At 44.0% G+C, this 21,978-nt stretch overlaps 1 protein-coding gene across 1 annotated transcript in view; it reads left to right on the forward strand.

Annotated features, from left to right (window-relative positions):
- LOC138526532 (trefoil factor 2-like) overlaps nucleotides 1-21,978 on the forward strand; it is an 84,061-nt gene that overhangs the window by 45,324 nt on the left and 16,759 nt on the right. The window contains exons 2-3 of the mRNA XM_069637335.1: nucleotides 3,068-3,217; nucleotides 16,131-16,271. Of these exons, the coding sequence (XP_069493436.1) occupies nucleotides 3,068-3,217; nucleotides 16,131-16,267 (287 nt within the window). The 3' untranslated portion in view covers nucleotides 16,268-16,271. The remainder of the gene's footprint in view (nucleotides 1-3,067; nucleotides 3,218-16,130; nucleotides 16,272-21,978) is intronic.

Below are 21,978 nucleotides of genomic sequence, written 5' to 3' on the forward strand. Positions count from 1 at the left end.
TTAGTAACTACTACTCTTAAGAAATCTCGTAATCACTGTCTGGTGTTAGTAACTGCTACTCTCAAGGAGTCTCGTAATCACTGTCTGGTGTTAGTAACTACTACTCTTAAGGAGTCTCATAATCACTGTCTGGTGTTAGTAACTGCTACTCTTAAGGAGTCTCATAATCACTGTCTGGTATTAGTAACTGCTGCTTTTAAGCAGTCTAGTAATTACTGTCTGGTGTTAATACCTGCTGCTCTTAAGGAGTCTCGTAATTACTGTCTGGTGTTGGAAACTGCTACGCTTAAGAAATCTCGTAATTACTGTCTGTGTTAGTAACTCCTACTCTTAAGGAGTCTCGTAATTACTGTCTGGTGTTAGTAACTGTTATTCTTGAGGAGTCTCGTAATCACTGTCTGGTGTTAGTAACTGCTACTCTTAAGGAGTCTCGTAATCACTGTCTGGTGTTAGTAACTGCTACTCTTAAAATGGTGTTAGTAACGGCTACTCGAAAGGAATCTCGTAATTACTGTCTGTGTTAGTAACTGATACTCTTAAGGAGTCTCATAATTACTGTCTGGTGTTAGTAACTACTACTCTTAAGGAGTCTCGTAATCACTGTCTGGTGTTAGTAACAGCTACTCTCAAGGAGTCTCGTAATCACTGTCTGGTGTTAGTAACTACTACTCTTAAGGAGTCTAATAATCACTGTCTGGTGTTAGTAACTGCTGCTTTTAAGGAGTCTCGTAATTACTGTCTGGTGTTAATACCTGCTGCTCTTAAGGAGTCTCGTAATTACTGTCTGGTGTTGGTAACTGTTACGCTTAAGAAGTCTCGTAATTACTGTCTGTGTTAGTAACTGCTACTCTTAAGGAATCTCGTAATTACTGTCTGGTGTTAGTAACTGCTATTCTTAAGGAGTCTGGTAATTAAAGGCTTGTGTTAGTAACTGCTATGCTTAAGGAGTCTCGTAATTACTGTCTGGTGTTAGTAACTGCTACTTTTAAGGAGTCTCGTAATTACTGTCTGGTGTTAGTAACTGCTGCTTTTAAGGAGTCTCGTAATTACTGTCTGGTGTTAATACCTGCTGCTCTTAAGGAGTCTCGTAATTACTGTCTGGTGTTGGTAACTGTTACGCTTAAGAAGTCTCGTAATTACTGTCTGTGTTAGTAACTGCTACTCTTAAGGAATCTCGTAATTACTGTCTGGTGTTAGTAACTGCTATTCTTAAGGAGTCTGGTAATTAAAGGCTTGTGTTAGTAACTGCTATGCTTAAGGAGTCTCGTAATTACTGTCTGGTGTTAGTAACTGCTACTTTTAAGGAGTCTCGTAATTACTGTCTGGTGTTAGTAACTGCTGCTCTTAAGGAGTCTCGTAATTACTGTCTGTGTTAGTAACTGCTATGCTTAAGGAGTCTTGTAATTACTGTCTGGTGTTAGTAACTGCTACTTTTAAGGAGTCTCGTAATTACTGCCTGGTGTTAGTAACTGCTACTCTTAAGGAGTCTCGTAATTACTGTCTGGTGTTAGTAACTGCTTCTCTTAAGGAGTCTCGTAATTACTGTCTGTGTTAGTAACTGCTATGCTTAAGGAGTCTTGTAATTACTGTCTGGTGTTAGTAACTGCTACTTTTAAGGAGTCTCGTAATTACTGTCTGGTGTTAGTAACTGCTACTCTTAAAGAGTCTCGTAATTACTGTCTGGTGTTAGTAACTGCTACTTTTAAGGAGTCTCATATTTACGGTCTGGTGTTAGTAACTGCTATTCCTAAGGAGTCTGGTAATTAAAGTCTTGTGTTAGTAACTGCTACTCTTAAGGAGTCTCGTAATTACGGTCTGGTGTTAGTAACTGCTTCTCTTAAGGAGTCGCATAATAACTGTAGATGCTTTTGGGCAACAGGTGTGACTTTGTGACAAGTTCTATAATGAAAATGGCTTAATCTCAGGAGATAAGTGTGATTATTGATTAAATATCTAGCACTATATTCTGGGGCCCGATATCTTTGCACAATATTCTGTGGGCCTGAACTTGCCCAGCCTCAGCGGTACATTGTTGCATTGCAAAAAAAGTCTGAAGGTGATTTTTGCTTTGGACAGTGCACTATAGTTCTGCTTGCAGTATTCCTCCAGGAACAATGTCCGTTATGCTTTCATAGAACAGTTTTACAGGTGGAAGTTATTTCCTGTAGCACCATATGTATTACAATCTTTGTTTCTTTTGATCACTCAGGTCAACCGGTCACTTCGTCCCTGAACGTGTTTCCTTAAAATGACAGTAGCCTACCCAAGCACACTAAATACATATGTTCGAGAAAACTTAATTTAAAATGAACAGCTAGATCCCATGGTCTAAAGTTGAACGCGCGCCCACTTAGGCGTCCACTCAAGGCAATAATTCATTTGATATCTGACTTTGAGACTCATTATGAGTTTGGTGGTCATTCCATGGGAACTGGGTAATATATCTTTTCTCCTGCACCCCTCCACCTTGCAAGTGAGTATATGTTTGGATTCAGCGCCATGTCTACCCACCCACTACCCATCATTCCGGCACGAGTTGTAGATAGAGGGCACGCATAAGGGTCTAGGCAAAATCCCTAGTCTTGAAGGTGTTGGACGTCCACGCTTGGAGAAGAAGAAGAAAAAAAAAAGTCACAGTTAAGCTACGCCGCCCCATTGTGGCCATATGCTTGCTTTGGTATCCAGTGATAAAGTCACTGTGAAAATGGCCGCCAGGTGGGTACATTCCCCTAAAAATGCACCCTTCAGACAATCAAGCACTTTCCCCAAATATTCCAGGATTGGAGGCAATAATATATAACTATACCCCTCCTAGAATATTTGTGGAAAGAATTTTAGGAGGCAGGAAAAAAAAGTCACTGAGCTAGTGACTTTTACACGGTAACTTTATCAGATGGAACCCTGACTCTCAGGAGCAAAGCCTCCTGTGATGGCATGAATGTGCCGAGGTGCATCTCTATGCCATGCGTTGGTTTTACAGACCCACACCTTCATGCAGCACTGTTTCAGAATGTGCCTATGCTTCTGATATGTACCTGGCTAATCTTTTACTGTTTTCGATTTCAAGGTCCACGTAACGGAGGATGTTCGGTGGCGACCAATGAAAGGAGAGCATGTGGCGTTCATGGGATCAGTCCCAAGGAGTGCAAGAGGAGATGCTGCTGCTACGATGCAAGCATAGCCGGGGCCATCTGGTGCTTTCATTCGAAAAAACAAGGTAACATACGTGTTTTTAATTAGTATAATGTTCAACTTATGTAGCAAGATTGCACAAATTCCAATTTGTATTGCTTCCACGCTATGACGATCTCAGAATAGGACTGGGCAGCCAACAGGTGGCAAATTGTGGCACGAAAAATATATCTTCTGAAGGTGATTTAGGTAGATTACAAAAGCAGAGGTTAATCTATATTATATAATAATATTGTACTTGTTACTTGTAGATTTTTGGAAAATTAGTTAGTCTGACCTTAATGATTGAAAAGCACATGGAAAGCCCACACGAATCATGTGCAGGTTCAAATTAAATTGGTTTCTTATATTATGCTTCAAAAAAAAAAAATATTATGCTTCATGCCAGACTTCAGCCTCTAAGTCCTGATACTGGGAATCGAACCCGTGCTGCTCAGTACAGTCTTGTTTTCAGGACAAGCGTGTTGCCCCTGAGCTATAAAAAAAAAATCAGACAGGACTCTTGTTGCAATGCATACACATGCAACAACAAGAAACACTGATTAGTTTTAACAAGTATAAAAGATATCAGGACTCAATAAGAAGTCAATATAGGCCATATTACAGAAACTTTGCACCACTGCAAGTTCAATTAACACTAGGGCACAAATTGCCCGGGTTCCACAAAGATATTCTTTGAATGCATTTTTTTCACTATTCCAGATTCTTCTTTTTTCTTTTTCTTTTTTTTATTTAGCATTTTGTTAAATACAAACCTTTAGCCAATGTATTAATATTCATTATAAACACGCTAATAACACAATAAAATCAAACACATCAAACATTGAAAAAAATGAAAACACACTTATGCAGATGGAAGTTATACAATCTGTGCATTAGACTTATTTTGACTTAATATTCGTTGCAGAGCCACGTTCCAAAGACGATAAGCAGCCCGCGTTATAACAATGGACTCAGCACTAAATAAAGCATTCCAAAATTGATTGCCCGCTACTGCCGTGATTCCTTATAGCCAGCGCAATATTGAGCCCCAAGTGCCTGACGCTGGGTCAGCAGATGACCTGCAGCTTCAATATGAGTATTACATAAACGGCAAAGTCTGTAACAGCGAGCCAATTCAATCCATCTCTCTGTATGTTCTTGCGTTGGGAGTATGTTGAACCATAGGTACACTATAGATTGGTGCAAATTAGCAGGGAGTATTCTTGTCAAGTAAATACGCGGCCGTCCTTGACAAAATCCCTGCACGGCATACATCGGATACATAGATTTCTCAGTTAACGACTCGATGTAATGTTTTTTTCATTTTTAAAACAAGCGAAAGAATTGGGCCATTCCAATAATACGGAAACATTAATATCAAGATTGCCCACATTTTCTAGCGCATTCATTTTCAACTGCTCAAGAAATATATTGGAAGCAGTTCCCTTATACAGTGGAGCCATATAGCCAGAGGCGTTGCTGGGGGGGGCAAAGGGGCTATAGCTCCTGGTCTTTTGGTTGTAGCCCCGGATAGAATCTCAGGATCTACAACCAAAAGGCTAGCTAGCCCCGAGTCCCGACAGTCCCGACATTAGCGTAGCCCCGGGTCTTGTCCAGACCTAGCAACACCCCTGCATATAGCTATAAACACTCTCGGACTCAATAGGTGTACAGTTTATCTCAAGAAACAGTTTGCATCTCTGATGGAGCCATAATGAACAGATTGATTGAATACCAAGCTCATAATGAATGGCCTCAACAGGAACCTTCAGAAGGAGGGACCGGGGACCCCCAATATTGAGCGTAACAGCCGGGACTCCAGACTGTTCATCCATTTGGCCACGGATACATTTGCAATAGATCTCAGGCATTCCCTCTATGTTATTACCTCCCTTGTTGCGAATAAATCTCCTCATCAGAAGCCATTTCTTCATCGTTTTCAAAGTTATATAATCACCATACTTACGTGGAGATGGGGTACTATAGAGTGGTACTCCTAAATATACCTATCTATCCACTACTTCCAATAAATCCCCCGCATAGCTCCACTTGAACATACACTTCGAGTTCTTCTTTTTACCAAATATATTTGGCTCTATTCACAGCTAAAGTGTTTGCCTGCCCATACACGGCCGGGGCATCCAACGATCTCTGTAAGCTAATTGGAGTGCGGTCCACGATGACTGTGTCGTCAGCAATACGAGGAGGGAAGTTATTAACAGCTTCGATAGAAAGACCCATGTCAGCCACGTACAAATTATATAAAAAAGGGGCCAGAACACAACCCTGTTTCAAACCCATTTTAGTTGGAATATCCTCTGTAACGTCACCCTGTTGGTTCACCTGAAGAGAAACCGTTCCCAGAATCTGCACTAGGGTTAGGACTAGGGCAAACATTGCCCTGGTGCAAAACATGCATTTCAAAGAATATGAATGGAACTAGTGCAATTGTTCTCCCAGTGCTCATTGCACTTGCACTGGTGCCACACTGAGTTAGCACAGAAGCACCTCTGTAGCCTCCACCCTCAGAGGATGTTGACAGCTGTTTCGACTTTTTATTATTTAGGCCTCCATCAGGACGTGACTATGATGGTAACACAAATATCCAGATAATAATGGAACCGAAAGCCAGTGGTGCAGATGCTGACCCGTTTTGTATTTTATGAAGCGTGCTGCGCCTTGTGCTTCCACAGTGTCTTTGTGGAAGTAGTGGCATTGTTTTGTTTGCCTGAAGCTGTAGTTCTTTTTAAATGATCCGGGATGAATGAATGATTAATGCAATGCTTTCCATACAACAGTTGGTGCTGCTATTTGCAGATCTGAGTAGGGAAGTAGTTCATCTTGTAGAGGTGCTCTGAGTCTGTCCTACTCTATATTGACTCCCACTTCCCTTACATTATTTTTGTAATGTATTTTTATTGGCATTTTCAACAATACAAATTGTAAATAATCTCCCTCTCCCCCTACCCTTCGCCTTCCGCCCCTGCACCCCCGCCCCAGACCTGCAATTTTAAGGTCAATATTGTGGCATATTCCATCAGTTTATATATATCCGAGCATTACAGTGTTGCCCTCCTGGAAGCAGCGTAGCACTGGGATTGTTGGCTACATCCATGGGAAACTGTCATTGCTCTAATTAAGGTCATTGACATAGTTCCTTTGGGTGGCTGAATCTAAGTGCAGCCTAGGAATTTGTTTTAAGGCTAGATTTGAGGCAGCCAAAGATTAAGGTTATGAATGTGGTCATATAAGTCCAACTTTAAACAGGAGACTGCACCATCATTACAGGACACGCGTCATCTTACTGCGGTCACCTTACCACGGCTCCCTGTGTCGCAGCCAGCTGCAGCCACTAGCAGTTTAGCGGACTGGAGTATGGTACTGTTTGCGGGGGTTGGAGAGGGCATAATGAGGGGCTTCAAAAAAAGCAAAACTGCACTAACAACAATTACCAAAATGTAGGTGAACCCTTTGTAACAGAAAGGGGTGACACTTCAAGGTAAAGACAGAAAGGTGGTCACTCGATTCCCCCTAAAACAGAGACTTTGGGTTGTCCCCAGAGGAGACACAGTGGCTTTGCTGAGCAATGCCAGGGATAGAAAATGGAAAAGGGGACCATAGAGTTGGGGACAAGGATGGCAGGACAGCTTTCTGGGGTGCACTGACCTGAGAATAATGGTTACAGAGACCCCCAAAGTGGTGTTATGAAGATGGGACCTCAAGCATAGAATAAACACCCATGATAAGTTCACAACAAGCCACAGTACCATGCCAGACCTGTCCTGGATCCTCAGCACATATTCAGGTATGTTTGAGGCCTGTCCTCCGGAGTCTCTGAGCCAGAAACGTTGTCCAGGTCATAAAGCCTTAAAAAGGTTATATGGGATTTTAGCGAAGTAACATTCAGAGTGGTAAGTTTCACTGAGGTACAAAATTACGAAAATATACTGACATGTTTTTTTTTTTAAAAAAAATGTATGGGGGTCCCCCCTGCAACACCCTGTTTTCCTATCCTTTTAACCACATCCCCACCCATTTTAACCCCTTACCCCGCTGGCATATATATATTTATTTAAAATGTCTGGTATTTTTTCAGCATAGTTTACTTTGGTAAAACGTACCACTCTGATTTTTTTTCTCGGTAAAATGCCTGGAAACCCCTTATAAAGCCTTATACTGATGCGCAGATCTATTGATTCAAGGTCAATAGTCAGTCTCGTTTTCAGCAAATATTATACAGCACTACCTATCATCTTATCAGGTTATAAAGCTCATGTGTGAGTAGCAGTGGTAAAACACCACCAGTAGCATTTCCTTTGAGGGGAGTTCAAAGGCGCTATGGGCCATGGGTGTGGCTGAAGGAAGAGTGAGCCGGAAGCGGGATAGAGGGAGCGACCCCCCTGTAAAAGTAAAAAATATGAAGGAAATGCCACTGGTGGCATTTTTACCAGCAGCTTTCAAATGCCAGCATTAAGAGATAGAACCACCGTTCATATTTTAAATATATTAGCATCCTCAGGCGACACCCATGTATGCAATGTAAGTCCAATGTGGCCTTTCTTGTGAGACTCTGGCACCACCACCACGGTGTGCCGTTTTATTTTTTTTTTGCTTGCCCAGTGTCCTGGCCCTGAATATCATCTTCTTCTCCACACCCTGAAATCCTGCACCCCCAGACCTCCATCACTTTGACCACACGACCCCACATACTGTACACTTCCACACCAGCAGCTTGTACCTCATGCCCATCACCCACCTCGCACACAGTGAAAGCGTATAACTATTTCTTGTGGCGGCCATTTTGTCTTGTAGTTAATTTTTATAAGGGAGTGGCACCCACAAGTCACCCAAAAATGACTTCCTATAGAAGAATAAATGTATTAACGCCTCGGAGGATGGCCCCAGGTTCTAATAGCATTCAGCCTGGGGCAGGAAATGGCTGATAATGTCCTTAGGCCCAGGGTATGCTGTCAGGCTGCGACCGTCCAGTTCCACCCTCAACACTAGGCTAAATGCTATAATAGTGACCCATTGAACAATGTCAAAATAAATCCACAACCATTTTCTGGTTTAATAAAAGAGCACAGCAGATATCAAATATTGAAAACGTCTGGTACATTTAAGTCACATAAGGCGAGAGAGAAAGTAAAGGTTTCCACTGTTACATGTTTTTGTCAGAATAGGGTATGAAAACATGTAAAGGCTCAATATCTAAGTAGTTCCAATAAAGCCAAAATGTGTCGTAAGTGTCAGGTCCATCTTGCCAGATCCGCAGGAGCTGCTGAATCCCACAGACCCTCTCCAGGTGTTCCCCACAACAGCCCTCAATTCTACAGCTCATTCTGTCACCCGCGAGAATGGAAAAGGGCTGTGGATAAAATAACAAACAACAGAACCTCTGTTCACCGGTTCTTTCAGGATCTGCAGTTGGAAAAAGACATGCAATTACATACTTAACACCCTCCCTATGAAAACCTCTATCTTTCCCACTATCCTCCTGGTATTTAGATGTTCTCTTTTACCTGTTAACCTCGTCCAAGAGCTGGGATGTGATTATTAGTTCTGTGAGTATTCTTCTTTCCTACTAATTTCTCATGATAAAATAATTTGACTTTTTGTTCTCTTCCCTAATCATATTCAAAGTCTTTCGATGAGTAGAATATTTTTTTTGTTCAAAATCTTTTCTTAATATTTAACTATCTCTATGCTAACTAATCAGAGTAACTATTGAAAGAACATATTTACATATTTTATGTATCCTCTTCTTTTGCCTGCCTTCTGAAATAATTGATATCAGTTCTCTTTAAAGGATTTCTTTCTTGGTACACTATCCCAGTACAAGGCTGTTGTTCCTGAATGAGGGCTGGTATCCGTGCATACTCGATGGACAGCGAGCTTAATTACGAGTCTTCGGGTCCAGAAACAAGGGTGCCGGTAAGCTCACTGGCACCTTGTTTCCGGATTGGCAAACTCCGAGTCTGTGCCCGACAGGGCTGATCCTGCCGGGCGCTGCAGCCACAGTAGGCAGACTGTTCACAGAAGCACTGTTTGCATATGGGAATGGGGACTTACAATTTGCTGGCGCCTGACTTCCCGGGCCGCCAGACTCGTAATGAGACAATATATATTAAGGGTCCAGCAGGCAACCCGCCGGTAGCACCAACAGGGTTACCGCTGTACTCGTAATGAGGTTCACTCTCTCTAAATGTTACACTCCCACGTGAAACCTTCACACTCATCTCCCTCAGTTTCATTTTCGAAGATGCTCTTCTTTTTTTTGTGGAAATTACTCAGGATCACTTTAGTACCTTGGTTGTAATGTTATGGTGGGACAAGGGTGTTTGTCCACGCAACTTTTGTGGCACACCATTGTGCCCCAGTTATTTAGCAGGGGCCACTTACATTGAGAGGTAATGCCCCCATTCTACAAAATATTCAGCTAAATTACTCCATTGGGTCTATTACAGGGGAGCTAGCAGAACACGTGACATTCCCTTGAGTTGTTCGGATGAAAGACAGTTAAAGAATTCTGACAATGTTCAAAACAGTCTATCAGTGTTCTCCAACCAATCAGCTTCCAGTTACTGCCTCTCCATCTTGGCTTGGGATTCCTGGAAGAAAGACTCAATCAAGAAAAATGTTGTATTTTATTATGTCCAACTAACACCTTTCCTGAGTTAAACACCTCCCAAATCTATGTACCACAGCAGGCCACCTTCTGAACCTGACACTAACTTGCTGGTTCCTAATCCCGGTGGTGGAATGCTGGCAGCAAAGACGTCAACTGCAGCACTCACTTTCCCCACTGACCGCCGTACAGGGAAGTAATGTGAATGGGAATAGATGATGTGGGGGGGTAGGGTTTAGAAGTGTTGGAGGTGCTGCCAGCAATCTTACCACAAGCACTCAACGGCTGTCATTATCATATAGAACACATCCTGTATTTCATTCAGTAAACCATTCATAACGAGCAGTGGGCGGGGCGCATTACGCGTGTGACAGGCACAGTATATCATTCATAGGCTCAGTCCATTTATCTGTAAAGTGTCCTGTTGCTTATTGGGCTGGGGGTATGTGCCAAGCAACATAGTCCATTTTGCTGTATCGGCTCAGATCGGAAACCCCCACACCGTCTGGGAGCAGCAGCCTTGGTCACTGCTTAAAGATTGCACAGCAGAACTCTTCCACCCAGCATGCATTGCCAGAGGTCCCTCCTCTAGGATGCTATGCTCGTGGCTTACTTGTGTCCCCTCTAGTGCTGGAGGACAGAGCCCTACATCATATACGCAGAAGAGTTACCAGACTAGCTGCCTTGTAGGACTCTGCTTCCCTGTTGCCTGTGGTCCCTTCAAGGGGGTAGGAAGTGTGGAGGCTGGACGGCGTCCCTGCTAGATCACTTTCAGGTTCTGTCTCGCCTTGAACCCCAGGAGCTGCTGAACCCCACACAGACCCACTTGGGCTTCTCGTCTACAACTGAATATATGTTTCACCTGAACCTGAAACACCACAGGGTGGCAGGGAAAGTGGGTAACATAACAAAAAACAGATCTCCTGTCTTCTTGGAGATCTGCAGAAAATGAGAAGAAATAAATACACATAAAGCAATGCAGAAACACCTGAGGAAAAAACCAAACTCTTCTTTTGCACTGTATCTGTTTTCTAGCCTTCCTTGACATTATGTATGTCCCTCCAGAGCACTTGCCAAATGATTATTCTTCCAAGCCTTACCTTAAACTGATTTCTTTTTTAGTTGAAATAAGTTTCCCTTGACCATTAACTCTCTGATGACTAATCTATGAAAAGTAACGGTCCCTCACGAAAAATGTAACTTTTAACATTTGATTCCCAAACGTCTTGTTCAAGCTTCACCGTCACTTGGTCTATCGAGAAACGTTTTATTTACATTTCTCGTTCTCCTTTGTTTTGAGAAGACACTAATCTCTGAATCTCTGAAGCGATACAGCACACCTAGCCACCTCCTACTGTGCTTGTCACTAGAGGTGTAGCCAGGATTGTCTAAAAGGTGGGGCCTGAAGCTAAAGTAGTTGGGCCCATCACAGTGGCATTAACATCTGTAAATGCCCACACAGCGTTGCTGAGTGGGTGGGCCTTGACCGCTCAGGCCCTACCCTCTCTACGTCTCTGCTAATGCTGTAGCGACGTGACATATCTATCTGCCACCCTTTGGGCTGTCAGACACTAATTCTTATCTGCACGGGAGATTCTCAGTTTCTTTGTGAGGCTTCAGTTAATGCAGTGTAAAGACACTGTGCCTGGTCTATCACTGCACCTTGGGAGCCATTCTAACTATATGATGAACTCCTAACTGCCTGGAGAGTAATCTAATATACAGAATTTGCAAGTTCAAGGGTCGCTGTTTCCTCCTTCTGACTGGGGTAACAGTCCCTCTTCACTGGTCCCATGAGGGATCACCAAACCTGCGTTCCCTAGTCTTCACGAACACTTGACATAAGGGAATTTGAGGCCTAACATGAGCAAGAAAACTAAAGCAGGACCTGACTGCTTGAGATCTAAGATGAAAGGCAGTTTAGAATGTCGACTGCTCTTTCTTTGTACTTCTCCACCCATTCAACAGCGAGATGCTCCTCCACCATCTTGACTTGGGGTAGCCTTCAAATCCTGATGAAAACTGTTTAATGCCTAAAATCATGTTTAAGTTCATGTTATTTATTTTATTTGTTGGACATTTGTATTGCGCACTATACAGCAAAATTGTGTTTCAAGGCGCGCAAGGCGGGCGGGTAAGGGAGGAGGAATAGGTGTAAAACAATAACAAAAGCGTTCTTAAATAATCTTGAAACATTCGGAACGTGCAAGTGCTAAAGCAGGGGAGCAGGGGAGCAGGGGAGCAGTGGAGCAGGGGAGCAAGGGGGAGCAGGGGAGCAGGGGAGCAAGGGGGAGCAGGGGAGCAGGGGAGCAAGGGAGCAGGGGAGCAGGGGAGCAGGGGAGCAAGGGGGAGCAGGGGAGCAGGGGAGCAGGGGAGCAAGGGGGAGCAGGGGAGCAGGGGAGCAAGGTGGAGGGGAAGTACAGGAGGGGGGAGGGAGGAACCAGACAAAACGCAATCTTCTAAAAACTAGTTCCACAACACGCACACTAATAAAAAACCAATAGCTTGGGTACCCGGTGTTGCCCGTGTCCTGATCGAGTGGTGTCTCATGTACCCTGGAGGATGCTGCTCTTGTCCTCTGGTCGGCAAGTCGTGCTGCTGTTTGTTGTTGTGTTTCAGAAGCTCTTAGTATTGATTTTCGCTTTGCATCATATGGAGCTTTTCCAAGTGATGTTTGTTTTTTGTGTACCATGTTTCAGTCACTCAATGGCTTCAGGAAATTTCAGAAAGTGTCCAAGAAAAATTGATTGATTGTTTTCTGTTCTCGTGAATGAATTTAAGTAAACTGCAATCTTGCTATTTCCCATATTTGGAGCAGCCTGATAAAAAAAAAAAAAAAAAAAAAAAAATTCGTAATTCCCTTTAAAACTGCTTTAATAAACAGTTTCAAACTGTATACAGTAGTAATACATTTTAAAGGAATAACCAACATATTGAAAATTTAGCTTCAGACACTTTTCCATATGTTGCCTCCTTCTAGTACCTACTGTAGTGAATCGGAGTAAGTATCAGTAAATGAGGGTGTCTACAGAGTACATTTTTTGCATCCAAACATAGACTACAATCTTGCCCCCAAACAATTGAGGAATCCATGCAAAATTTGGTAGCAGTGGGTTCAACTGTGTCAATTTGTATAGCCGGACAAACATACACACACACACATACATACATTCAGCTTTATATATAAAGATTACGGTCTCTAATGACAAACATCAACCCACCTTGTGAGCTACATTCATTCATCCCAAGCAGAACATTATAATTCTAGGTGAGATCCATAGCTACTAATCCTGACACCCTCAGTGTCATATAATAATAAGAAATCTTCTGCGACTTCAGTGTCAACAATAATGGTCTACTTTCCGAAAAGGACTCGACCTATTGATGCTACGGAAATGGCAATTTCACCTCGGCAGGATTTATATGACGTAGTCTCAGACACCGCGCTAGTAGGTTTGGCTCTTAACTTGGAGCTGCCTTTGCCAGCTAAGGCAGTCGAAGAGGTGTCGTTTCAAACCCCGGACTCAGGTCTGAATGAGGTGATGCGTAGTATAATTGAAGCCAGTACGCTGGTGCACTGCATTAGAGTGCTGCCAGAAGTAAAGACCCCTCGGATGCAATGGTCGCTATAGAAATAGCATCTCATAATATTAACAACCTTGGGATGGCGGGGGATATTCTTCTGGTGGGTGCCTTGCTACAAAGACAAGAACAAGTTAGAAATCAGGAACCACTTCCTGCCTGTCCGGTTTTGTACACGGATACCTCAGTAGATTCCTCAACAAGTTCCTCATCTAATTTTTCAGTACGCACCTCACGGTTATATTCAGCTCAAAGACCGTCCCGCGAATCGAGCTTGCCAGAACAAGACTTGACCACGATCCTGACATTAAACTTCTCACAAGTAACACTAGTGAAGTTATATGAATCATTGAATGCTAGAATCAGTGAGCATGTAGCCCTACTTACTCTGCTAAATTCGAACGTATTGTTCATCGAGGGTTAACATCATGGCTCGACGGCCACATTTAAATCTGTCTAGCCAACACAATCAGTACAATTGTATTAGAACTTCAAGGGCGAATCTTGTGGAAGTCCAGAGCCCTTGAGAAATCAAGTAAAAGAAAGAGTGGGCAAACTGGAGTTGACAGCGGATGTGTGGCAGGACGAGCAGGTGTTGGTACTGGGCCAAGACACTTCAGTTCTGATCCTCGAAGATAATCCGGTAATTAGTAATGTTTCTCAATCTTTGGCATCTACACCTAGTGGTAATGGCAAGAATACTTCTGTGCAGGTGAACTATCCAATCTTCCGGCAAGCAAAAAGAAAGACGAGACAATGGGCCTCATTATGAGGTGGGTGGTAAGGGGTTAACAGCGCCAGTAAAGGTGCCGGAGCAATTAACCCCTTACCGCCCCATTACGAAGTCCGCACGCGGGACCCGCTTTGGATGCCTGGTTTCACCAGACGTCCTTAGCGGGTCCCGCGAGCGGCCCAGTATGCCAACAAAGGCCTGTCATTAAAGGGCACGTTGTTAGCATGCTCCCCATTCCCATTGAGCCCTATGGGGGCTCAAATGGGAATGGAGATGGTCTGGGTCCGGGATCCCTGAATGGGGAAATACCGGGGCCTCCAAGGTCGGAATGGCCCGGTATTTCCCAATTCAAGGAACCCGGACCCCAATTTGGAGGCAGACATGCTTATTAAGGGCATGGCTGCCTCCAAACTCGTAATGAGGCCCAGAGGGTCAAGAAAAGAGGTAAATGGAAAAAAACTAAGAATCAGAAATGACTGGCCCAGAACGGCAGCACGTGGAGAGACAACTGGGGCAGCTCTGAGATGCTCACATGCCCATGTGCTTCACAAAGACTTCTGCAAATGCATCTCATAGACGCGCCAGTGTTAGGTTTTGGTATATAGCAACAGGTGCATGCATGTGATGCTCGCGGCGCCTTCTCATTGGCTCCCAGCGGTGTGCTTTCATTGCACTGCCCAAATACTATGAGCATCTCCCATCATTCCCAAAGGGGACATGCGCATTGTAGTAGTGGCAAGTGAGCATTGCAATGCTGCACAGATGGGCTTCACGAATACGTAAGCGTTGGGTTTACGTGCTGGACACTGGTGCATTCATAGCGCACATGTAGGTGTGACCTGAGGGAGCTTGCTGAGGCCAGTGGTCCCCAAACCAATCATGTGGGAACATAATTTAGCATACAAGGTCTTAAACGCCCACCATGCTCATGTGAGGCCAACCTCTGAAGCCTGAAAAGTAGATCCACGCAGACTTGACATGTGGCCAACTTTGCACCAGACCTGCAGATGACCTGGCCTGCTGTTAAATCTGTTACCAGTTCAATAGTATCCACTACAGAGTGTAATTTGTTTTCTGACTTTTAGAACATTCAGACATGTAATCATGTAACTATAGCTCAGTGGTATGATCACTCACTGCAGCGATGTGTGTGATTGACAGGTTGCAGGTTCGAATCCCGGCAAGGCCAACTCAGCCTTTGATCCTCCTGAGATTGAGAAATGAATAGCAACACAGGTTGGGTGATACTGTATATACATACGGGTAAGTGCTATATAATAAAACATCAATATCATTTGGCCTTGTACTTCTGCTTGCATTCACAGTAATTTGGTAATATGGGCCTATACACACTGATATTAACGATACATATGGTAATCCATTCTCGTATGAGATGTATATCAGCTTACAGTGATATTGTAACATTGTTTTAGTAGTGTACTCAGGAACGATGCTATGTGATGCCTCTTCCTGTTTCGTCAAGGGGTGAAAGGTTGTGTTCCATCGCTTCCTGTGATGTCACTTCAGGGTGGGGTCAAATGTCATCACTTCCTGTGATGTCATCAGAGGCCATGGGTCGTGTGATGTCACTTCCGCTACCCCTGGCATTTTGGTGAAATGACATCCATGCAGCAGTCGTAATGCAAGATGTATTGGTAAGGTGAGTGCAGGTACCAAGCCCTGCTGTCCCTTGTATCTATCCTTGCCAGCATTTGCTGCACAGTGCAATGAGGTGCACACGCAAAAGGTGCTACAGCCTGCCTGTGCCTCATTATGCACAGTCCTTTGTTATGTACCCAACCATTACATCAGACGCAGCGTGCTGCACATTTCTGGCCGAATTGCAATACACCACTGTGCATACACAGGACTGCAGCTCGGCCAGTCCTGACAGTAACTCCAAGATAATGGCACTCAGGTATATGAAGATATAAATCAATGCAATGCAAACGAAATGATCAAATGTCAATGGGCAGAAGGTCATCAATTCTTCTAACCTTGTCTTTGAAACAGAGAAGAAGTGTGCGTTGGCACCGGCTCAAAGACGAGAGTGCGGCTTCAACGGGATCAGTGGCAAGGAATGCCTCGCCAGAGGCTGCTGCTTCGATTCCAGCATCCCGGAGGTGATCTGGTGCTACTTCTCCAAGTAACAAGGTAGGAATGGGGTCTGTGGTTCATTCTCTCATGTAATGTGCATTTGAGAACTCAATGTTCAATTTGTTGACATTGCACAACTAATGGCGCTCTCAAGGGATTAAAAGGCACCCCTCAATGTTGAGCCTTTATGCGAATCCATCACCTCCTGTGTGTGTGATTGAATACAATGTGCCCATAGAAAGATCACAGCTATATGTAGATACCTTATATATGCTGGGCCTGTGGTTTAGTGGACTAATGCATGGTCACAGGGTTCACTCTCGGCTTGGTCAATTCAGCCTTTCATTTTTCTGAGGTTGATTGAGTACCACCGAGTAGGGTGAAGATACACATCTGGTGTGTGTCTGCATCAGCGAGACACAATCCAGGGTTTAAGCAGGAATGTTGCAAGGATACCTGTAATGTTATGTGGTATTTATGAAGCATTAAACGGTTGTGCTTTTAGCCTCAAAGTCCTCCAGGATCTAATAGATCTAATAGATATGCAGCCACTAATAGTAACATCAAGTAGAATTTCAGAATCAAGTTATTGAAGCAGCAATAAAACAGGTGAGTACATTCTCTTGTACTAAAACATTTCCAGCACACAGAGTGACATAAATCAAGGTGAGTAGTAGCACTTATGGTTTACCATCCAATATTGAGTTTGGAGGGAAAAAGTGTTAGAGTAGAATAGAACACTGGGGTTCTGTAAGAATAGTTATTTCTCCCAGAGGGACGTAGGAAGTCTTTTCCCCAGCAATATGAGTGTCAAACAATTAAAACCTTTATAGGGAACAATCACTGCCAAAGCCAGTAGGGTTTTGTAGGGATGCCTTTAGGGAGCCAGGACAGCTAAAGTCAATAGGACCGTTCTAGTTCTGATGCAAACGTCTTAGAAAAAGTTAGTTGAACAGTCAGTAGTTCATTGAAGAAAAGTCCAAGAGCTCAAGGGAGCCTACCTGAGGTGCCCAAGCTGTTAGGCCTGCACAAGTGAATGGCAGTAATTTGAAAGGATAGAAAGGAGCACTACCCAAGCTAGGAAGCACCAGATCTAACTAAAGATGGTTAAACCCAAAGCCCCACAGTACCTTAGAATTGAAGCAGATGTTCCAACTGACTTCCTTCTTGATGCTGCGATGCAGACCCTTGTTCCTGGACCTTGGTCGTGGTGATGAAAGGAAGGATGTCTGGTGGGCTTCTGCAGTAGCACTCTTGAGAGGGACTCTACAACAATGGGTTCAACTTGTTTCAGCCGCTCTTTGTGGTTTTGGTGCCATTTTCACAGCACCAAAGAGAGGCGAATATCCCTGGTTGGAATTTCCTCAGTCCCTGGGTACTAAACTCTGGTGAGGGGACTCTGGACAAAGATTTCATGTTTCCGTAGATTCACATGGATGCCTGTGATGTTTCAGCTAGATTTATTCTTCAATAGACCTTGCTCTCGTGTATGGTTGAGGTACCCCAGATATTGGGAAATTGCAGCCGAGGAAGGTCGCAGCGACACAGGGGTTGGCCCAGAAAAAAGCAAGTCATGAGGCTAATTGGTCCCACCAGCCTAAGGGAAGAAGTCATCCTTGGCGGAGCTTCCCTCTCAATGGGAAAATGGGGTCAGCACATCTGCAAGACTTCACCGGTGCTTTCGCAGTCCTGAAAGGTGATGATGGCTTCTCTTTGTGTCTTCTTCTTTGCATTTGATGTTCCAGTGGTTGACTCTACCTGTGGTCCTAAAACCCTTGCCTTATATGCCTTATATGCGAAATCCCATTCATTCACAGCACTGAGCTGTCAATCAAACAGTAGGATACCAGTGCATCACCTAAGGTCTATGTCTCATGCTACTCTTTACAAAGCAACAAAATTAAGTCTGCTATTAAAATAAACTGGTGAACATTGATGAATGACTCTAGGGTAGAGCATCTTTTTAAGGAGATCCCGATATTCGCATATAAAAGAAGTGCAAACTTAAGAGACAGATTGGTCAAAACCAGACCACCACCAACGAGGAAACCAGAAACCACCAGGGATGGAACTTTCCCATGCTTACATTGTAGTAACTGCAATGTCATAACACAAGGTGACATCATCAACCACCCACGCTCCGAGGAGAAGATACATCTTAAAAGTTATGCAACTTGTGATACGCCGAACATTATATACGCTATTAAATGTCCTTGCGGCATATACTATGTAGGCCAATCCAAGAGACCAGGGAAACAACGATGTAAAGAACACAGATCTTGTGTCCGCACCAACAACCTGAATTCCGCAGTAACTAGACACTGCAATATCTCTGCGTATTCACGTTCTTTACACCCTCACATACACCTGTCCCCTACTTGTTATCACTTGCAAGGCTATACTCACATGTGCATGTTGACCGGAACTCCTCTGTCACAGGGTCCCCAATAACACTGACCTGCCCTTTTCTCTGAGCCGCACCCCACTCCAAAGAGCAGACAGGAATTTTGAAAAGATGGCTCCTGCAAGGCCACTGGTGAATATGTGTTTTTGGGACTGGTTGCTGTAGATGCGAGTGACCCCTTCGGAGAAGCTGCCTGGACACCTCCGCAGGTACGGGGCGGGGGCGCTGTGATCATGTCACGGTAACCAATTGAAGGCACACCCCTAAATGCTCACACCAGAAAAAATACAACCGGCTAGGGAGAAAAGGCCAAGAGATTCTTGCAAGATTCCAAGTTTTAATTATACAAAACCTGGGTGTGCCAGCAAAGAACGCTGTGACCGAGGAATGTTCGGAGCAAAAAGGGTGCAAGCAAAAGCTTAAAACACAGCATCACTCATACACAGTAAAAACCCACGTGGCTGGTTGCTGTGACCCTATAGCCTCACCCTAGGATAGCCTACTCCATAGGGGATGCCAAGCCATTGGTCCCAGCCCTGTCCATCCATTTTCCATCATATGGGGTCAGCTGGGCTCATCGTCTCAAGGGAACATAGGTTGAAAAGACAATTAACTACATTACACTAACAGAGCTGCTCTATCATTATACAGGGCACCTTGCTTGATCATAGGCTGGTACAGGGTGAGTCTCGAGGCTGCTCTGGCCCGCACACATTTCACTCATCCCAGTCACGTCTTCCGGCTTCCAAGGCTTCCACCCTCACTTTTGAACTATAATTCATCCCTCCCTGTACCTCTTATTAAAAATCATGTAATTATAAAGTAAAGATTAGGTGACCATTCTCTTAGATCTTTTATGGTACACTGGATTATAGCTGGTGGCCTGGGGTCCACTGGGATCTCGGAATTCAGGGGTCTTGGGACTTGGACAGTTGTAGGGGCTATAATTCGTAGTTTGCTGGGTGGGGGGAGGAGGCCTGCTCTGGCCAGTTTGTGATAACATGTGCAGCAAGGCACTTAGCACTGTCTCTGCAGGATACTCTCTTCCTCGGGATAAACATATTGGCAACAGTTTTAGAACAAAGGAGGGTTTTTGTGGAAATTAGCAGCCTGGGTCTCTCTCTCTCATCAGCACTTGGGCCTATTCAGATTTGTTCATCAGGTTTGCGTCCTGTCTCTAACGGGCTGCCATGCAGTGCCTATACTTCTGCCATAGCTACAAAATTGCATCTGTTTATATGCACACACTGAGGGCCTCAGCACAAGTTGGGCGATATCCCGGCGGTATTACTGCCAGGATACCGCCAGGGCTAATAGCGTTACCGCCAAACCCCCCGGTGCTATTAGCGCTGGATCACGTGTTTGGCGGAATGGTATTTCCCCATTCCCCATTAGGCCCATTCGGGAATTGCCCATTCCCCATTGGACCCAATGGGGAATTTTTGGCGGCGGTAATTGCACCAGAATGACCAAATTCCTGGCGCATTTACCCCCCAGCTCTGAGCTGTAAATGTGGTGGTAATAGCGTTACCACCACATTTAAGGGTTACCACCAGATTCGTGAGGATGCCGTAAGTCTAAACATCTCAAATTCACATCATATTATGATCGTGCATGGCCTTTTTTCTATGCTTCCCTGCCACATCACAGGTCTCCTAGTGGGACTCGCCTCGCCCGAAAGCACCTAGGGAGGTGGGATGCAGTAGTTCCCTTCCCAACACTGGGCCAAACCTTGCTTAGCTTCAAAGCGAGGGAAGGGTCAGCCCCCTAAGGCCATGTTGCCTAATAAATGAGCCCACCTTAAGCCCACTTAGAGAAACATGGCCTAAGAGGGCTGGATCCTTCCTCACTTTGAAACTAAGCAGGGCTGGTCCCGGCTACTGCATGGATAGGAGCCAGTCCACAGTCCCGAATGCCATGTGTTTTTAAATATCTCATAACACACGGCATCCACGTTATTTCTTTTTTTAACCATGCTACTGTCAGTACTTGAAAGTTTTGCACTCAGAGACAATTCTTTTGCCTGATGCTGAATTGCATTCTGGTATTTGTAGTCTCACAGTGAAGATGGGGGGAATAATGCTACAATTGTGCACTTTTTACATATATTCTTTGGTACCAGCTTTTGATTTTTGATATGGGGACAAAAGTACCTGAGCATATGTTATTCTTGAAGCTACGATTTTTTACCCTTTTTCCATGCTGCTTAAAATGCGGTTAGTTATGGTTGTGCGATGTATCACAACAGTCACCAAGAGATCAGCCATAAAAAGGGGCTTGCAGCACGCTGCTTAACCAAAGTGGGTGATCCTCAGCAAATAATTGAATCTCACTGCACATTGACTAAAAACGTGGTGAGTTCTCAAAGCCTGCAATATTTTACACATAATAAAAAACATAGATATGTTTCAGCTATAGTGGTTTTCTCATCCATGCCGTTGTGATAAAAATGCAATTCCAGCGCAGCAAAGAGGCGTGAACTTACAAGCTGTGTGATTAGTGCTCTGAGAGGCAGGGGGCTGCTTTGATAGCTGCACTGCAAATTCAAAGTAGGCTGGAGAATGCCCAAAATAATAGTGTATCACAATTAAAGAAATAATGATGATAAAGATGGGTGACAGGTAAGTATAACAAAAATAGTATTAGGCGGAGGCACAGTAAATGGGCACCAAAGCATGCTTTTGCAGGTAACATGTGCTTGTTTCATTAATTTTTTTAGAAGCTGCAGTGGCTGGTAGCTCATTGCGAATTCTAGGGTAGCATAGTAGGAAGCAAACAATGTTTGTTACTTTCGAGGTCACAAGGGCAAAGCTCACAAGTCCCGCCGAAAGGCAATGAATACACAACTAATTTATAATTTCAACATGTTTAATTTGCTAAGCCTTCTCTATTGGCGGTTTCAAAAATCCCATGGCGGTTTCAAAAGAATACATTTCTGCCTGGGAAGAAGGTCAAAGAGTTGTTAATATGATACATTTATACAGTGACTTGTTTTTGGTTTAATGCTCTAGCAATGTCAAAGCAGAAGTTTCTATCTCATGACAAAGGGAGATGAGATGACCGGGACAGATGAATACAGTTCTGCTGGTCATCCCTAATGTTTCAATGAATCGGCATTACTATGTGGGAACTGGGGGTTGGTCTGTGATGTCACAGTGGGAGCCAAGGATGGTGTGGCAAGGTCTGCGGGACCCAATCACTGAAGGTAATGTATATCCATCTATACAGGTCTAATATGCAGTAACTAATCAGTGACATGTGGGGAGACTTTTCGTGTTTCTAAATGCCTAGTGTTCATTATTTTACACAGGTATAAAAGCTTTTGATTTTGGGGTGTTTCCTTGACAGTACCTTTTCATG

The sequence above is a fragment of the Ambystoma mexicanum genome, chromosome 7p (genome assembly GCF_040938575.1).
Source record: "Ambystoma mexicanum isolate Mex_15411 chromosome 7p, UKY_AmexF1_1, whole genome shotgun sequence".
Taxonomy (NCBI): Eukaryota; Metazoa; Chordata; class Amphibia; order Caudata; family Ambystomatidae; genus Ambystoma; species Ambystoma mexicanum.